The sequence below is a fragment of the Echiichthys vipera genome, assembly GCF_963691815.1.
Source record: "Echiichthys vipera genome assembly, chromosome: 4".
Classification (NCBI taxonomy): Eukaryota; Metazoa; Chordata; class Actinopteri; order Perciformes; family Trachinidae; genus Echiichthys; species Echiichthys vipera.
In genome coordinates this window covers 23,915,945-23,936,249 of record NC_139829.1, presented here as the reverse complement: position 1 = coordinate 23,936,249, position 20,305 = coordinate 23,915,945, and the positions used below count along the sequence as shown (strand labels likewise).

General features: G+C 41.7%; 1 protein-coding gene across 2 annotated transcripts in view; it reads left to right on the top strand.

The window, feature by feature from the left end:
* The window catches only part of rtkna (rhotekin a), a 59,515-nt gene that overhangs the window by 2,314 nt on the left and 36,896 nt on the right, over positions 1–20,305 (top strand). Inside the window, exon 1 of one of the 2 annotated variants that reach the window (XM_083912910.1) lies at positions 14,625–15,230. The exons of the other annotated variant lie outside the window; for it this stretch is intronic. Within the exon in view, the coding sequence (XP_083769036.1) occupies positions 15,135–15,230 (96 nt within the window). The 5' untranslated portion in view covers positions 14,625–15,134. Of the gene's footprint in view, positions 1–14,624; positions 15,231–20,305 lie in introns of those variants that run through there. 2 annotated transcript variants of the gene reach the window in all.

The window sequence follows — 20,305 nt, the reverse complement described above, 5'->3', positions numbered from 1 at the left end:
GAGTTATTTATCAGGGTAAAGACTGCCCTTCTTCTCACAACATCATTGCTTCCTTAACTGTGTAATCTGCTCTCCGCTGGTTCTCATACAAGATTAATTTGTGTCTCTGCCTTTGTTGCCAATGCTAATTATCCTCTTTCAGGGACTCTCCTCCGGCTCTCTCTGTGTGTTAGGACTCTCTCAATGCCACTGTGAGACTGGTCTGTGGCATTTCAATGAAGCAGGCTACCTCAGTGTGAAAGCACCTCTATCACTGTGCCAAGGGATATAATGTACGCGTGTGTGTTGTGTGTGTGTGTGTGTGTGTGTGTGTGTGTGTGTGTGTGTGTGTGTGTGTGTGTGTGTGTGTGTGTGTGTGTGTGTGTGTGTGTGTGTGTGTGTGTGTGTGTGTGTGTGTGTGTGTGTGTGTGTGTGTGTGTGCACGTCTGTGTGTTCATTTGTGCCAACGTTTGAGCCTCTTATGTAAATGTGTGCATGTGAAGGTGGTTTGTCTGGGATTTCAGTCGGTCGATGACGTGTTATCAGAGAATGAAATGCTCAAACAGCTGGTTAGACTTACCCCAAGGTGAGTCGGGCCAATTTTGTTTTGCAAACCTATTTTTATGTTTGTGAGCAATGAAAATGTATATCTGGTAGAGGAAATCTTTTTTTAGGACCCTCTCTACATGCCACAATTATCAAACCTAAACTCTCTGATTAGACGACATTCACCGCAGAGAACTATATATATTTGATTAGCTTACAGAAATGCTTGTGGAATTTTCTAAATAGTAAAAAATAAAATAAAATGTGTGTTTGTGTAGGCTGGAGGCAAATGAAGCCAAGTCTGGTATTATGTATCTAGAGACAGCCGAACCAGACCTTGAGGATTTCTGTGGACCATGTGCCTTATTATGGCAATCCGAATAGATTAAAATATTTGCATCGCCAGGCCTCCAGTTTCAGTTTAGACATATCCTTGGCTAGTTCTTGTTTCCATGTGAATATAACACAAGTGTCTCAGCATTATCACAAGCTGTGCTGACTAGGGCTGGGTGATATGGCTAAAATATTGTGTCCTGATATAGGTAATTTCATGTCTCAATAACCTTATCACGATATAGTCTTTTTTTTTGTATACTTGAACTAAATACGTGACAAATGAAAGGTACTGAGTGTCTTCCCATTTTATTAAGAACTTTAATGCACGTGCACGGATCAGAACAAAGACCATGATTGCCATAATGCAGTTCAGCCAGTGTTTTTTTGACATTGCGATAGAAAAAAGATAGAAAACTTTATATGATAGACATTGTTATATTGTTTTGCCAATATATATATGATCTTATCTCCCAGCCCTAATCCTGACAGTCTGTCCTGCTGTGTCTCAACTCAACATCCTCTGAGATCCGGTGCTGAATCATTCTACTGTGTGCGCATCACAAATTGACAGGGCAATATGGTCAGAGAGTGGAAGGAGAATGAGAAACCAAGCAAAAAAATTCATGCTGCTCATACAGCATATGTCCAGAAATCCATTCTGCAGCCGTCCTGTCGATCCTCTGTCTGCTCTTCTCAGTGGGAGCAAAGAAGACATCTGCTTTCTACATCCCTCCTCTCTGATCCACAAGGCCAACAGTGTACCTCTGCACAGCGCTGTGTCTCGGCCCTCGTCGGCTCTACTGTTAGTTGAAGCCACCCAGGCATGCAGTGGGAGCCTGGGCTAGTTATTATTGTGGAGGTGGGGGTGATGGAATGTCTTGTATTTCAATGCTCCGACTTGAGTTTAACTCAAGGATGGTCCCCACTAGACCACACCACTGTGGCTACCACCAGCTATGTAGGGCCAGGAAGTGGTTAGATGTGTCTGTGATGACACACCCATCCACCCACACTCTCTCCCAGCCTGCAGGAGTGTATGGCAAGGTCTTGGTGCCTTCCATGTGTGTTGAGTAAAAGCTTTAACAGCTTTGGGCTGCGGTTTGGTTGCTTTTGGTGTTCTGCCCTTCTCCACCCTGTAGATCTGCACACTCTCACCAGTAAGTATCCAAACTGAACATACTAGTGGCTTTAGTGAAATTTTGGATAGTATGGGTGTTCCCCTTGCTCAGCATCACCCACCCTAAAAAGAATGTGTTGGTCACACCAGTAGTGCTGGAACTGATAAGAGCTTCTTCTTTTGTAAATCTATGAATCTTTGCATTTGCAAAAGAAGAAGCTTTTTATCTTGGTTCAGCTAGAGAAACATTTACTTATTTTTATTTTCTCCATATACTGGTCTCTCAGGTATACGGCTTGTTTGCTTTTATCAGTGGAAACAGATGCATCTGTGTGTTATTCCTCCCAAGTAGGAGATATTGTCTATGTTTTCTCCAGATGCTTCGATGTATGGTTTATAGTTTGCAGAGGCAGACCTTGCACTGTAGGCAGCATCATGTTCAGCAGCCCCTCAGTGTGGCTTCTGCTTGTGTTTAATGTGGCCTGGCAGAAAGCTGTGATGAACTAAGCATGTTTATGTAAGCATATGTTTGCCTCCCCACATACACAGAGGGAAAGAGTTCATATAGATGTTGCCGGGACGACACTTAAGCCAGCAAGAGGAAGCATCTCAGACCAAGAACACTGAGAAGAGCGTGGCTCTCAAGGAATGCCAAAACTTCCCCTGAGTCTCCCTCTCAAGGCAGCTTTGTGTACCCATAGAACAATGAGCCATAGCTGCACTGTAGCCCAAAATTGAGCCATTTTCTGGGGCATGAAATGCCAGGAAAAGGGGCTCAGAGGCCTGGGAGTTCATAAGAGTGAGTGAATGCTACCAGATTTCTCAAACAACTGTGTCACAGTGGCCAAGACTGGCCTTCATATAGTTGCATGAGAGACATGATATAAGATGTGTGGCCCAATCTGCCCAGTAGTGCTTAAATCTCCATGAACTCTAAATTGTGAGGCCTCTGGGCTTACTGGCATGTTGCTGAGCACTGCAGGGGTGCACGGCATATGCCAGGGAAAAGTTTACCCCTTTCAAACAAAGCTCAACCACTGGAGCTTTCTGCTCAGAGGCTTTCTTGGTATGCTGAAGGATATTTTAACTAGCAAATGTTTAACTTTTTTTTATTGCACAGGCTTTGTGTATACATCATTGTGGAGCACTGTTCCTACTCAGCCTCTGAGAGCTTGCACAAATGAAAAATTGTTTAATCTCAGTTTCTTCAAACTGTGAGTAAAATACAGCCAATGTCCTGCTATTGTTCCCATGGTAATGATTAGACTGTTTGCCTCATAAGTTTAGTGAAAGAGAGAACAAAGTGTTATTGTTTAAATCAAGTATTTTATAAAGATTCCTACTTCTTTTACCATTGAATTTGCATACGCATATTCTTTATCTTTCTATGCAACTAGGCAAGGTTATTTTGGGGTTTATAATTTTACACAATAGGGCTATTGTTTGTTAGGGACATTTCATACATCAAATGTAATTCACGTAATGTCCTTGCTGTGAGGCAGTAATAATCTCTTTCTTACTCTAATTTATTCATTTTCACTGTGAGCTATCTGAAAACAGCTGACGATCCTCATATACTGTGGGTCTGTTCACTTGTTGGGCATCAAAAGCCCTGAAGGTCTCTATTCCTTTCTCATATGACCCACACTCACACGCACAGAACATCAGAGCCATAGTAAGCGGATGTACTCCTGGGCAGGCCCTTTAAGGACAGCACTTTTGTTCACAGCCTTATCTTGTCTAATTCCTATTGACCGGACATGCTGGACAAACCATTTACTGTTTGGTTTAGTGAGTACAATTTGTATCTTGGACGTAAAATCTGATGTAAATCTAAATTGATGTTTTGGCCATTTTCATGTTTTTACTTTCTTCTTTTCCTCATTCAGTGTTGTGATGCCATTCAGACTGATCTATTTCCAGTCCATCCTTGCTGCAAATGGATACAGAGTAGAGTGCTTCTGTGTTAGAGCCATACATGTTTTTTGAACATAAGCGTTTTGGCCGTGGAATGAGGTGAGCGGCCTGTGTCTCTATGCGGCAACTGGTGTCAGGGTGCAGTTTAACAGCTGAGGGTCTGTTGCTGATGTTGCAAGTGAACCCCACCCAACCACAGGCACAGTACGTTTTCTTGGAAGTCAAAGGACTTTAATCTGAACAAGTAGTTAATTTGAGAGAGCAAAGATAGACAACAAACATGTACATAGACACACACGTCTGCATCTCCATGTAGGCTCGCAAATTTACAACCCTCCTTACTGTCGGTATTATGAATATAAGCTGTTGTTTTTAACTTTGCATTAGTCATTCTTGATAACCGCAGTTGCATGAACTTATTACACGCACACACACACACGCACACGCACACGCACACACACACACACACACACACACACACACACACACACACACACACACACACACACACACACACACACACCTTCAGACGGTGACTAAGCAGCAGTGTCTCCTTGAGCAAGGTCCATTGCATATTATCAGACATAGACAGGCTGTGTTCACACAGTGTGAGCTGTCCTGAGCGAGGCTGTCACTGGCAGTGACTCAGTTAACAGACAGATGGAGAGATAGATGGAGGTGGCAAAATCACTGGATACTTTCCCACTCTCCCAGATGGGAAACTTCCTCCATGCCATTGTCAAACCTGTCTCGTTTAGTTAAACCTTGGTTCGTGATGTGGAAAATGCTTTTGAATCAGAGACTGTTGCCATCCCTCTATTATTTGTGTAATAATGGAGAAAATGTGAAATGTGTGGATTTAGGTTCAGCCATGGTTGTGAACCATCTCAGACAATATAAATGGCATTGAGCCGGAGTTAAAGATTTGTAAAAGAAACTAGATTAGAGCTTAATTGATTTAATACAGTAAATCAATGTGTTTTTTCTTCCAGATTAAATATAAAGAAAATAGTTTAAATGTCCTATTATGTCATTTTCAGGTTACTTTTCATTTCAACCCGACAGAAGTCCTGATAGCTCATTTCTGAATACAGAATACTGTGTGTATTTCTCTGTGGATTGAATGTTCTGATACCTTCACAGTATTTATGTAGCACATTGACCTGCTTTATGATTTTTAAAAAAAATAACATGGAAACATCACTATTTATAATATGGGACCTTTAGAGAAACACAGCGGGGCTATCTACCGCCCGTGAGCTTTCATGTCCTTTCACTGTTTAATTCTCTCCAATCTATCAACCTGAACACTTTCATTTCCCAGTAGAGCCATATTATGTGGGCCACAACACATCTTTGAGGCTCAGGTCCCCTGATATACTGTAGGACTAACCCACTTTCCTGATCCAGATTACACTGAGGAAGTCCTCCTTTGTCTTTACCTCTACCAGCGGTAGAAGATTACTGTTTGTTTTATGTCCCTTTTATCTCTCAATCTATTTTCTCTGTTTGTCTCTGGATACACACACCAACACAGACAATAACATAAACCAATGCTGCTAACAGACTGTAAAACAGAACTTGACTGCCTCATGCCAAAGGTATCTTCTTCCTCTGAACATAAGACCCCCACTGTGCACTGCTCTGTTAAACATTGACAAAAAGACAGATTCCTATGTGCGGTTTCATTTACAGTCCAGGACACTTGTTGTCAGCCCCTTTGACTTATCACAGAGGGCTTAGAAACATGAGAGGCTTTGTCTCTATGTGGGAAAATGCCATTCTCTGATGAAATCGCTATGCTGGACACTTTGAGAAGAAGTTGCAGTAGTGGGGTTCATGAAACCTTTTTAATTGTCCTGTTTTTGAATTTTTGTCTTTTTGTCTACATAGAGATTCAAATCAAACTGGTCAACTGGAGATGAAAATACACACACTTCAAAAAGGTAGCAAAAACCTAGACTGTCAGTGAGGAATAGTCACTTTGCACTGTGTGAATCCATTACACTATGCTCCAAATTTAGCCTGATGCTTCACCAGGGACAAGTCATTAACCTTCAATTCAACACCGACATTAAGGCTGAAGAATATGGGGCATGTATGTCAGCCTACTTTATGCTGCATCTTTCTTCTGTTCCCTCTATCCCGGTTCTTCCTTCATTTGTTTGTGGACAAAGAGGCTTTTTATCCCTTGCTGCTATACATCACGTAACTACCTGACTTTATTGTGAAATAGATAGAGTCAGGGCCTCTCTTTCATACGGAGGAATGCACTGTCAAAGGAGTCGATACGGAGGAATGTGTATGTGTGCGTGCACGTAGGTGTGTAGGTGTGTTGCACATGCCTTTTCATGCACTGACTTAGACCTTTGTTTTCATTTTGTGCAATCTCACTGAGTTACAGAGTGGTGAGTTCAAGCGAAGTCACCTACATGCTCACTGTGTGTAATCAGCTGTAGGTGTTTAGTTGATGGATGTGGGTATTGTATCGCAGTTCTCTCCTTGTACTGTTAAAAAAGACTCTGTACCAAATAACTTAGTGCAGCACTGAGTCTAAATTCAAAACAGTATCTTAGAGGAAAGAGGGAAAGGTCAAAGGGGCACAGCCACCAATGATGCTGCTCTTTGTTTTGATGATGCAGAGCAGGTGTTTGACTTTATGAGAGCAGATGGGTCTATTATGCAAGTCTTCCCTGCATGCTGCATAGCGTAGTTCCTGCCAGCATGCCTGTGTTTTAATGTGTTTGTTTACTGGGCCCAGTGGCAGACGGTGTGGTGTCAGATCTTGTTGTTTCGTTGTGCTGTTCCTGCTGTCTCAGCAATTACTTTTATCGTGTCTGTCGCTAGTTTCCATTATTGCCTACCTCAAGAAAAGGAAAGCGTTCAGCTTGTCCGGATGTTCAATCAGGTGGATTTGGACACTTAATCGTCTGCATCCTGAAGGTGTGAATGAGCTTCTATGAGCATGCCATGAAATATAAAGGGTGGACAGAATAAGTTTCTATAAAAAAGGGACTTAAATGTTAAAGACAGTCATCTTACCAAAACATGCATAATAAGTTGACAGCACCATTTTTCAGTGCTAAAAGAGGTCTAATGGTCAGCACCTTAAAATGTGATTGCATCGTAAAATTAACCATCAGTGTCCAAATTGGGTGCATCAGTTAAAAAAGCAGTAAGATATATTAATGTATTTGATTGGAAATGGTCTGAGAAATTATAATATAAATATTGCACTGACTAGAGGAAATAGATTAAGTCAAACTGGTATTTCACAGTTGTCAAAATAAACTCAATGATGGTTGATTAATCAAAAAAGAAATTGATAATTGAATTGACCAGGTAATGAACACTGTAAATACACGGTATGCAATGCACATTATACACATGCTATCAAATGTAATATGTATATAATGCTTTTAAAATTTCTGTGTGTATTTTATGTGCACATGTAATCTAGACTCTGATCTCACCAAGGGATTCCCCAAAGTTGTGACTAGCCAGCTAGATAAGAAAACCAGCTGACTATGTTTGTGGTTGCTGACTTGGGTGATGTCATCATTCAAAAAATAAGAAACAAAGTAATAAACAAAGCTCAAATATATGTCCTTGAAATCAAGACAACCCAAATAAAGATACCACCAATAAACATTTTTATTTTATGCTAATTCAACGCTTAAATCAATTAAAACCTGAACACATGCATTACTGCACAATGTGTTGTCTAGTACATAAAAAGGTAAAATATCTTCATTAATCTAAAAAAAAGACCAGAATGACCTTGTTCAGTCAATTGCCAAAAAGACATCTGCCTCAACCCTGTAGCTGACCAGAATCCAGTAACCTTTAAAGATGTCATCCTTGTCAGTTTGAGATATGGTCTCCCCTCTGCAGATTTTAACATTTGTATATAGTTCCTGCAGATGTTTACATTTGCGGCCTATGTTTTACATTTTACTCAGACAGACTTTTACTACAAACGGCAGCCTCTCTGTGTGAGCGCTACTAAAAATATTCATGATAGTCTGGCAAAAGTGACCTCACAGCAAATAAAAGTGCCCAATTTCATCTTTTATAAATGGAACAATGGGTTTTGTTCTGTCTCTCCTTGGTTCTGTCTGTCTCTTCACTGCTCACTCTCATGTCTGTGGAGCTTGTCTTGTCATGTCTGGTTCGACTTCTCTCTCAGCCTATTATTCAACACTTATTTAGGAAATTTGCATGAACACGCATCTGGGATTAATCTAGTCATTGTGTCAGTAGCCTAAATTGGCTAGTGCCACCAAAATGAAAAGTTGTTTTGTTATTGTGTGAGCTGTACTGGTCAAAGTGTTTTTTTACCATACACTCCTGAAATGTTTCTATACAAATCTGTGTTTTTTTCTCATTTTTTGTTGACACTGACTGCTTACTGCACTATACGAGAATGTATAGTTTTGTCCAGCTGAATGCTATTGTGTATCGCTCTGAGCTTTTTGGATCTCAATTTCAACACTATGTGAAAGTTTACTGTGAAAAAGTCAATACTGTACTACAATACTGCAGAAAAATGATATGCACACAGCAAAAGGATACGGTCAAGTATACAGTTAATGTGTTTTTGTAGCAATGTACTACTGAACAGTGTAAACAGAAAATTCACCTTGCTTTGACATACAGACTGGAGGAACTACTGAGAGGTAGGCTCAGCTGTAAAGAATCTGTGAAGAGTTTCACTGAGACTCAACTCACCAGTTTTGATCAGCAAGCCATGTGCAAGTAGTAAGTGTGCAAATTGTAGACAATTCTTACTTACCCCTTTGCACACATGCCAAACGTGCAATTGTTTTTCACATGGTGGCACATCTTGCCGTGTTGCTCTTTTTGCTCTGCAGAGGGAGCCATTGCTCCATTTCAGATTCCGCAGCAGCCCAGGAGTCATTGCACCTTTCCCTCTTCTTCATCACCTTTCCTTTACATATTTGACATTCACTTTATATTCACCTCACAGTCATTAAAGGTAATTTAGTAGAAGTGTTAATATGATTCAAATACCGAATGAATTGCCCCAGGGTACATATCCTCTTAAATTCACACATATCTGTTTCTGATACTGCACAGCCTGCTTCCCTGAGGGTAGAAATCAATGGAGATGAATTGCCTGATGAGTAAGTTTCTCTTTCACTGAGCTGCAATGTTCTTCATAATGATGAGATGCAGCAGTCTCCTTTGACTGGCTGAGGTAGCGTTCCTGAAAGTCAGCAATTATTCTGGGCAGCAGTTAGAGTGCTCCTCTTACTCCTGATATGCCACACAACTATCTCTATACAGGTATTTATGTGTGTGAATCATTGAGATAAGACTGTTTTTTCTTCAGTAAAAGGGGTTACGTTGAGAAATAACAGGTGCTGAAAAGACTGTTATGTTATTACCCTGTGTGATGAAGCAGGCTGCTGCCCCACATTTTCTAAGCTAATCCACAGACTGTTATGCTTGCATCCTTTTCTTCATGGGATTTCCTGTCAAATAACAACACCATTTGCATAATTTGTGGGTCCACGCCTGACATTTGAAATATTCAAAATCTTAATCCAGCATATGGAGTGACAGCGTGGTCAGACCATCCCCTGTATCTAATCTTAAAGAAATTAGATCACTCAGAGGGAAGCTGATACATCTAATAACAAGGTAGACTGTAAATGGGATTTACAACGGCATTACTCCGTCTCTCTCTGAGTTATGACCGCCGATCTGTCAGCGCGTTTTTCATGCTCTATGACTGAGAACTGACCTCCAGGGGATTTCTCCATGGGATTTCTCGATGATACGTCTGGTTTCACAGCTCGTGACACGCTGCTGTCATTAAGTCAAACAGATGTGACCCAGTGCCTGCCGTAACACAGCCATGCAACTGAAGTCCTGTGATATGAAAATCCGTCGAGACTGTAGTGTCGCACATTTTACAGGAAGAGATTTGTAACCTGGCACTTTGGAAGATCCCGTTTTCAGTGTTACTATAAATCAGTTGAAAATTGCCTCCTGTTCTCTCACTGCCCTTGTGCAATCAACTGTCTGAGAGTGTACAAACACACCAAGAGAAAGCTCTGTCATATTTCTGTCTTATTTTATTTCTTTGCCCTCTGTGTGAAACAGCAGGGAGGACGTTTGCTTGGCAGGCGATAATCAGACAGACAAACCTCGATCAGCTGCATTCGTTTTGTATTTTGAGACTGCTGACCGCTGCCAGAGTTTTGTGTGTGTGTGTGTGTGTGTGTGTGTGTGTGTGTGTGTGTGTGTGTGTGTGTGTGTGTGTGTGTGTGTGTGTGTGTGTGTGTGTGTGTGTGTGTGTGTGTGTGTGTGTGTGTGTGTGTGTGTGTGTGTGTGTGTGTGTGTGTGTGTGTGTGTGTGTGTGTGTGTGTGTGTGCGTGCGTGCGTGCGTGTTCACATGGCTCATAGATTGTTTGTTTATGTCTGTTTAATGCCTGGGTGTGTATTTGTGTATGTAAGTGCAGGTTTGTGTCTTTGTACGTACAGTATGTCTCAGTTGACGAGTGGGAGTAGTGGTGTGGGTGGAGTTCAGTTTTCAGATTGGTGTAGATGACAGTCGGGGTTCTTTGTTGTGGTTTGGGGCCTGGTTGGCCGGGGGCCCTCTCCCTGCCCTGTTCTGCTGCCACACTGTGAGTTAGACTAAAGACAGCTTTTAACCTTCAACACAGACTCGTGAAGATAAAAGGTGGTGTCGTTATCAGATATTGCGGGTTAGAAAATGACATTTGTATGATAATCATCAGTGTGTTTGTTTTCTTTACACTCTTCTGAGTATCATATGGATCTCCTCAAGGCTTTTTTCTTTATCTTTTGGAGACTGCCTGTCTGAAGGATTCATAGGGTCTTTTTTTCATATCTTTTGCCTTTATTCCTATTGGTAATACTGGCAATCAGTTCACAAAGCTAATTACAGAGATCTGCCGCCCAAGACCGTTGTGATTGGTTTAAAGAAATACAAACAAGCCAGAGTGTTTTTCCCCTATCCCAGAATGATAGCCAGGCCAAGGGCCGGTTTCACGAAGAAGACTTTGACTTTGGCTTAGATCTAACTGCTAGTCAGACTTTAGATGGATAATTTCATCCCAATAACATATCCACAGATAGCCTGGGGGCAGATTAGCAAATGTTTTAGGCTTAAAATAGACTAAAATGTCTATACTAAATACTATACTTTAAAAGCAATTCATACTATTACTAATGCAAAATGACTGTAAGACTGGCCTGACACTAAAGGTTAGTCTAGAATATCTTTGTGAAACCGTCACAATAGGTAGAGATGGGTTTGGCAATGTGAGACTAAGGTATTTTAGGCAGTATAAAACCCAATTTGTAACAAACATAATCTATCATTTAACATTTCTTAACTTTGTAATGTAACTGTTTTTGTCTTTTACTTTCATTATACATTATACAGTACATACGTAATGTCACCGCTTAAATCTTTTATTTACATTAACTGTTATCTGAATTACCTGAGGGAGTTGATTATGAAAATTGCAGTATGGGTTTCATGATCAGTAACGTCATATCGCCTAGTAGGGCGTCCAGATATCGTCAAAATTCTCTAAAAAAGAAAAATCGGAAAGATTTCCTGTATAGTTTCTATTTCAGTGTCAAAAAAACAGCGACTGAACTGAGTAACACATTGCACCCTAAAATTCTTAATAAAATGACAATATACTTTTAATTGTCAAGTATTCAAACAGGTGTAAACAAAATAGGCTTTACCGTGTGGTTATTTCATATAGACTATTTATTGAATTACCAGAAAACATGCTATATTGTGATATTGTTATCGAAATATGAGATGACCTATATTGGGATAGCAGAGTCCATTAGACCCAAAACATCACTGTAGTGGCTGTTGGTATCTGATTTACCAACACTTAATGCTTTAAAATATGAAATTATACACATCTTACAATCCATACATTTTCTTTCCTCCTTTGCAAACAACGCATGTCTCTAATATCTCTTTGGCTTGTTGCTGAGTGACCCTCAGCTCTGACTCCAGCTGATTAGGTGTACAACAGGAAGTTTTCCGTATTCCTCCACACATCCGTTTAGAAACAAGAAAAGCACCGGCTATTGTCTTGAAAGAAGTCTAACCCTGTGTGTGTGTGTGTGTGTGTGTGTGTGTGTGTGTGTGTGTGTGTGTGTGTGTGCGTGTGCGTGTGCGTGTGCGTGTGCGTGTGCGTGTGCGTGTGTGTGTGCGTGCGAAGCAATTTTATCCAAATTTCCTAATCTTTTCATGGAACAAGTGATTGCTGTCGGTGTTCTGTTTACCTAATCCCCCCTGTTTTGATCAAACAACGGAGTTAGTGTTGGATTAACTGATTGTGTAATATATTGGTTTCACGCCTCCCTCATGGCAGCCCAATTAGCACATCTGGCCCCGCAACAGTCAGACCAAGCAGCTAATCCACCATCCCATCAGTGGGTAATCACCATTAAACATAGCAAAATCCCAGTTACACCTAAAGCCGTTAGGCCTCTGCACCAACCGCTAATCCACTGTCTCTGAATACCTGAGTTTGCCTCGTCCTTGGTGGCGCCTGGCCAAAAAGCAGCGATGCTCTATGTTTGAGCTAGTCGCCTGCCTGCCAGCGTGCCCTGTCATTGAGATAATAGCTGTTTCTGTCTATTTTTGTTCAGCCTCTAGGCTTTTGTCATAAGGTGTCACAGTCTTTGTGTTTTACTGCAGGGAGATTTACCTGCAGCATGTTCTGCTTCACGGAACTGATGTATGAGAGAGACTAAAGAAAGACTCAATGGATTAAGTGACACTGGAATAATACAGCATTGTCCTGTTGCTGGTTCATTCATTGAAAAAAAGTCCACGTGAATCAATGGAACAGTGAGAACAGCAGTGAGAATAACCTTAACTCCATTAAAGGCCTGTTTTAACACCATCGGTGTAGCTTTCAAGGTGTTTAAGTTCTCGTTAAGTGAATATTTTTCCAGTTAAGCAGCACGCCGGATTGACTTTCAGAGGGGATTGACTGGATATGAATCTGCACACACAGTCAACTTTGAATGGGACTACACACTCACACTCACACGTGAGTCACAGAATGTTTTGGGAGCACCTATAACCCTCCTTCTGTGCATTCACCTCAGCTATTTCTCTTTCCACCTCAAGAGCAATAAATCTCTTTCTTACTATGTGTGTGTGTGTGCTATCTGTCAAAGATTAGCTGGGTGATTTAAACTCCTGAGGGTGGAGGCTTTTCTTGGGGAAATGACCCGGTTCTTGCTACTGGCACCCCTGGCTTCGCTCCTCCTCTCCTCTGAGGTGAAAGGACGTTTACAGCTCCTTTGTTTTCACTGTTTGCCTGTGTAAAAAAGAGTTTGGAGGACATTCTTCAGAGTGATGGAGGGCCACATGGCCATGTGTTTGGAGAGGGGTGGTCCCATATGTCACGTCAAAATGACTTGCATCAAGACAATCATTCTCTAATACTTAATTTTCTACATCTTTTCTTGTAAAGAGGGGTCTTCTCCCCTTAATGATGAGCTCTTGAAATTAGTCAGCGACCCTCTGAAATCCCCTGATCCTCTCCCCTGATGTTAGCGAATACCAGAAGAATGTGCGTGTTTTAATTAATAAGGAGTACGCAATGTGACGCCGGTTTCCTGTTGAGTCGGCTTGTGGTTTTGCACAGCGTGGTCTCTCTCACGCCACGACGGGAGGATACACACATCACACACAACAGCTGTCCGGGTCCAGGATTAACGCGCCGGAGAGGAGAACAGGATGCATGTTTGGGTCTCTCTGCTCCCATACTCGCTCTGTTTTTAAGAGAGAGAAGGCAGCTTGGATGTGAAACTTTTTTTCTAGAAGACAGGAACGGAATCATCAGTCCACTTTATGGCTGAAAGTCACATGGAGTAAACTTTGGGATTGTCTTGTTTGGAGAACAGAGGAAGCATGGCCACCAAACAGCTGGACTGATGTAGAAGGAGACTACGGAAAGGAAGGTTTCTCTCGCCCCGGCTTGACTTTTAAATGTTTGGTTATTTATTTACAAATACCTTTATCAGATTTTGGTATGTCACAGAATGTGACGTTGACGCGTGTTTTGGGTGCGATATTTTTGCTGGAAATGGAAAGAAACGCCAGGAGAGACTTGAATGAATATTTCAAAAGTTAGGTGATGAAAGATTGAAACGATCTGTGGCACTGGGAACCTGCGCTATGAAATATGGATTTGAATTTGCCAAATGCTCGTGACCCTGTGACCTACTAAGATTCTTCTTACTGAAATATCTGTGATTTCAGTTTATCTCTTATTAATAACACCACACGTGTTGTTTTATAAACGATTTATTAGGTTTAAAACTAAAAATGATATATTTTAATTTCACCATCTCCCTTGTTTTAATGCATCACACTTTGTCTTACTGCAAGATAACATCTCAGGGTGTTCATTTTTACTCTTGCCTCCCCTTATTATGAACGCCCTCTGACACGGTTGTAATATCTCCATTTCTTATCAGGCCAGCTTAAAAGAACAAAGCTTCCCCACCCTGCTATGCTTGTGTGGTGGTGTGGTATTTGCTATTTGTTTGTGTAAAAAAGGGGCGTATGGGGCTCCTACAGTAACCCCCCCCCCCCCCCCCTCTTTCTTTTCTTTTTTTTTTAAAGTTCATTACCGTCCACAGAGTCGCGTCGTAGGGGTTAAATTAGCGCCGAGTTGGGGGGAGAGTCAGGGCGCACACAGTGGACTAGTTGTGTCGATCACTCAGGCAGAGGCGATGCCCTTTTGCGGAGAGGTCTCTTGTCATACAGAGGACAGACGGCATTCACAATCGGGACACAGGGACACAACGAGAAGAACTGCATTTTAAAAAGGCTCCATTCTTTCCCCCGCAACCGCTGGGTGTTGACTGTGGGTGTTTGAGAGGATCTTTGTTGCCCGGAGAAAAGTAGAGAGAAGAATAATACGCGCCGTGAACGGGTTGGGGGAATTTTCATGGACAGGGTTACTACAGTGCAGCCGATGCTGTCATCCACTCCACCTACATTTGATTTCCCGGAGTCTTGTTTTTGGATGATGAGCTGAACTTTTACGCACCGTTTTTACGCACAGATTGGACGAGCGCTTTCATAATGACCCTTCTCTCCCCCGGTACCTGCGGGGTAGCGCTGTACTGAGCTGGATAAACTTCAAGAAGAATTTAGTCATTTTGTGGGATATCTGCCTAAAGGATGCCAGTTGATAAATTCGCAAACATGGAGGAAAAACTGTGGATATTGGAGGATCTCAATATGATGTACATCCGTCAGATTGCACTCAGTTTACAGGTAAACGTGTATTTCAATTTCCAGCTCTTGTCTCTTAGCCTCTGCACGTGTTTTATTGCTCTTATTTTCCCTGTTGTCGCCAGTTTTTACACAATCTTAAATATGTTGGGTGTGTCAGTGGAAGACGTGTGTGATCAGGTCTCAGACTGTCATACTTTCTTTTTCTTGATTGATTGAATGTCCACCCTGAATAACTCTAGTACAGTGCATCGCTGTGTGAGCTGACTCTGCAGCTGTGCCTCTGAGTGTTGTAAACTTTACAGATGGCTTGAATGATCTTTCTATGGGACGAACAAGTCGAGCTGACACTGGTGTGGTCTCCCCCCTTTACAGATGGCAAATCTTACACTGACAGCAAACAAAAACAACACTGCATGCCATCCATCTCTCCCTCTCTGTCTCCCCTTCTCAACTGGGGTTCACACACAGTCCACAGCTGCACATATGGGCCTCATAAGTCTGTCTGTGTGTGTGTGTGTGTGTGTGTGTGTGTGTGTGTGTGTGTGTGTGTGTGTGTGTGTGTGTGTGTGTGTGTGTGTGTGTGTGTGTGTGTGTGTGTGTGTGTGTGTGTGTGTGTGTGTGTGTGTGTGTGTGTGTGTGTGTGTGCTAGTACCGTGTTGTGACAATGAAATTGTACACGCCTTACTATGCATGATCACCTTACTCCTTTGAGCTTTGTATCTCCTTCGACTGTCCATGTTTTGCTTTCTCTGGTTCTCACTTCTTATGGTGTGTGATGTCTTTTTGGCCAATGAGACATCAGGCTGAGAGGATCAACAGTTGAAATTTGGCTAACACTGGTACATTTTCAGTAATGTTGATCAATTTGCATTGTCCCCAAAATTTAATAAATAAATTAGTGTTTATCATTAATGTGATGTCTAGCTTGTTTATTCTTTGCTTATATCCGCAATCTGTTTCGTTAACATTTACAGAGGAAATAGCTGAAGAATGTGTCTATTTCTTTCTTAACAGATTTGGAAGGAAGAGGAGACACAGCCATTGGAAATGTTATAGGAATTTGAAAGGGGAATTCTAATGTACTTTATTATCTGGCCCTCTAATCTAAAACAATACGAGCTGTCTGTGCCGCAGCTGTTTAGAGGTGTAGAAGTTCTCACTATGTCAGCTGAAATCTATTCCAAAAAGCCATCATCTGTGTGATACAAGAGCTGTATGAGAGATAATACCGCTCAGTGTTGTACCTGCTAGCAGTTTGGCATTGTTTTTATGTGTGAGGTGTTTCTCTGTTTATTTGCCTGTGCCAAGTGCTACACAGTGTGCCAGGGTTCTGATTTTTTTTTTCAGATAAGAGGAGATATGTAACTCTGAAACAACACACTCCTGCCAACTTCAGCATGTGTAAAGCTAGTCTTTTCCCTTTCTGGGATTGTTCTCCAACTGTTGGTCTGTCTTTGAAACGCTCAGGAAACCTTACAGCACGCTCTAAGAGACACTTGTGCTGAAGGGTTCTCAGCTATCACAAGGTCTTTTAACCAACAAGTTGACCGGGCACTAATCTGATTATTAGGTCCTGTCACAGAGGCTCCTTTGATGAAGACACTTTTGTCCAGCTAGGACATAGACTTAAAAGCGGTATTTTTGTCTGAATATTGAATCTGGGAAATTATGGTGGAATGTAGACAACGGCCCATTGTGAATTTAGTTGTCTCAGTTCCACTTTTTTATTTCTGTAAATGCAATTGCATTGGTAGGAATGTGATGATGAGTCCCTATTTAGCCCTGTGGGAAAACTTGCTTGTCGCTTCTTCTCCTTTAGGTGGAGGTTCAAAGGTCAAGGTCGGCTTCAGAGGGGCATTGGGCATAACCAGTGGCAATTTCAGATTGTTGGATAGAAAGTCAGGCTTGTCTTCAAATCATATGAGTATTTTTGCTGGTAAACACTCACTTGTTTGCTCACTCACTCCCTCCCCAACCCCCCCCCCCCATGTCTCCTCTGCCTGGGTGGGTTTATGAGACAGGGATTCTTTGTATGTGGCGGAGCTGCACGGCCCACAGTCTAACTGTAATTTCAGCTAGCTGCAGATTTTTTTTTGCTCCAGGATTTGCTCCTATCATAAACATACTGCTGGGTCATCACGACTTGCAATTATTACACCGTAAACCCTTTTCTCCTCCTCTTTGTTTTTTTCCCTGCGGCGACATATATCTGAAAGCCCTCCTACCATATGCACACACATACTTTACAACATAATGTACAGTATGTGCACCTTGTCTGGTACTGTTTTTCTGCACTGGTCACCTCAGAAGATAAGACCGTCATTACAAATGGAAATTAAAAAGTGAGAAGATCATGAGGTTCTAGCATTCTTCAGGCTTGTATAATTGCTGTGTCAGGAGTGGAGAGAGACCAGCCATTGTGTTATTTGCAAGCTCAGTAGAAAGAAACCTTTCTGCTCTTCAGGTTTTAACAAGTCTGTTAGAATAGGAATGGCTACATTCTTGGCTCCAGTGCACTAGTTTCTTTCATCTTCCTCTCCTCTCTTATGAGGCCTGTAAGACAGTCGCTGCGATGCTTTTTTGCTTGCATGCAAAGTGTAAAAAAACATTTCTCCCACAGAATACAGGATTCCCTTCAGAGGAGAGGTGGCTGATGGGAAACAGGAAATGTTCTTGTGTAATTACTGTTTCCCAACGGGAGCAACAACATGATGTCATTGAACCCGCTGCCATTAATAGACACACACACACCATTTCCGATCACCAAAGAACCGGATACAAACAGATTTTTTTTTCTTTTATTTGTTTTAGTCCAGTTTTCCTCTTATCCTGATTCTCAGCCCTGTTCACCTTCTCAGGCTGTGTCCCCCCACCACTACTGACTAGTCCCCTTCTCCCCATTGGAAGCCCAGGGTCCATAGATGGACACTTTCTCCCTGGTCTAATTTTAGCATACAGACTGGCCTTGAATACATGGATCGTGGTTTAGCCAGAGTTAAATGCGGACATTTTTTTCTGAGGTCATTCATTTTTGTGCAAGTTATAAAAGCAGAATGTGTGTTGCATTCATTCTGTAAGTCAGCTATTGTTTGTGAAAGCACAATCCTTTCTTTATGTGTGAGTGCGTATGTGTGTTGACATCACTGTGTCCACCCAAATGGGTTGCAGCCTGCTACACTGCTGCCACCCATCATACCAATGATAACATATGATGGACAATTAAATATATCCCTTTTTGGGGTTATGCTGCAGTCGTTGTATTTGTTGAGGTACGGTAAGGACCAGAACTGACCCATCAGCTAGACGAAAACATGTTATACAGGAATTGTGGTTAGAGACTCCCCAGCGTATCTGATGAAGAGCAACACTGAAATAGTCCAAAGTTCAATAAGTCTGTGAGCTTTTTTTTTGTTTACATGTATATCAAACAGGGTTTGGTTTAGGGTAAAGTTTATGAATAATAAGGGCCGATGTCTCTTGAATGACAGCTAGCCGCTGGCCCTCATTTCTCCTTGGAGGTATACGTCAGCCAGATGGAAGTATCTCCCTCCCCCCAACGTCACATATGTGCCCTTTTTTGGTAAGAGGAAATGAGGCGGATTCAAAGTCTGACAAGATGGCGAGGACGACTGGATCAGGTTGAGAGAACGGACCCCGATGGGTATGATACGTCCATTTTTTATACAGTCTTTGAATGGAGCCTTTCAGATAGAGGGTGTTTACAGGTATGTCAGACAGAAAGTATGAGAAAAATCATGTTTTTTTTTAACATTAAAGCATAAATATGTTCTTATATAAACCCAAAATAGAAGTATGAACTACAAAATTAGCATAATATGGGACCATTTTATGAAAAAGTTCTATAGAAGTCAGACATACTTTAAATCCTTAAGCTTATAGATGCATTGACACAACCATGTTGTGGTCATGGAAGCTCATGGGAGGTCAGGTGGGAGTCTCTCACCAGGGACTCATGTTTGACCTCTCACACGCTCCCAAACCCTAAACTTAGCTGTGGCCATGCCTCGGATAGTTCTGCAGATTCTGAACACCACAGGCAGGCGTTAAGTATCCATTGGCTGGTATTCACGCAGCCTCTCTTCTTCTGATCTCACTGACTTGACCGTTTGATTGAGTGGGACTTTTCAGAAGTTAGTCTGTCCACTAGGTTCAGTGCAACCTCTGTTTCTATTTGAAACTGTGTTTGCACAGAAATATCTTTTCTATAATATGATATCATTTGTTCCCTTGCACATATTTGTTATCATGTGTTGGAAAAAAATTCACTGCGGCAGTTTCTCCATTCCCATACTGTATAGTCTCCTATCAGTCCTTGTAACAGATATATAAGCCCCACATACCTCATTCTTTCTAAGTGTAGGAGGTCTTGGAAGACAAAGGCCAAATTGACAGCAGTTTATCCCTGCCTGCTCTGGAACAGTAAACCGACATCTTGTGCACTCTAGCTAGACCGATGAATCTCAACCTGGATGATGAATTTGTAGTAAGAGCAAAGGTTAATCTTTTATAGAACAGCACAGGAGTGTATGTAAGGTTTAGCTTTAATCCCCTGGCTTACCTTGGCCTAGACTCGCAGTTTCATTTCATTTAATTTGTAACGTTCTTATTTTTTCTATTCTTGTCATTCTTGGTTAAGTCCTTCTTTTATCGTTCTCACCATTTATTTGTGTAACCTTTATTTTATTGCCTTTTCTGTCCCTGCGATGAATTTATCCTTGAAGTCAGTATCAGTATATCTTTAATGAAGAAGCAGTCAGCAGTAAGTGTGTGTGTGTGCATCTGTAGGTGAGTGTGTGTGTATGTTGGTTCAGCTGTGAGGTTGTTTAGGTAGCCTAAGTTACACCAGACCTGCTTGCTCCAGTGGAAGGTGTGCTAAAGCTAACAGCGCCCGCTCTCCTGTGTTACAGGATACGCAGTCCAATTGAGGCAAAACACATTCCTCCATAACAGACAACTTCACTGTACACAGCTAACTTGCTGAGCTCCTCCATGTACTTCTGAGAGTTTGTGTGTGTGTGAGTAAATATTTGCAAAGAGTAATAAGCCAATACTGTAAGCTATATAATGAAGTTGAGTGCTTTGATTTGATTAGG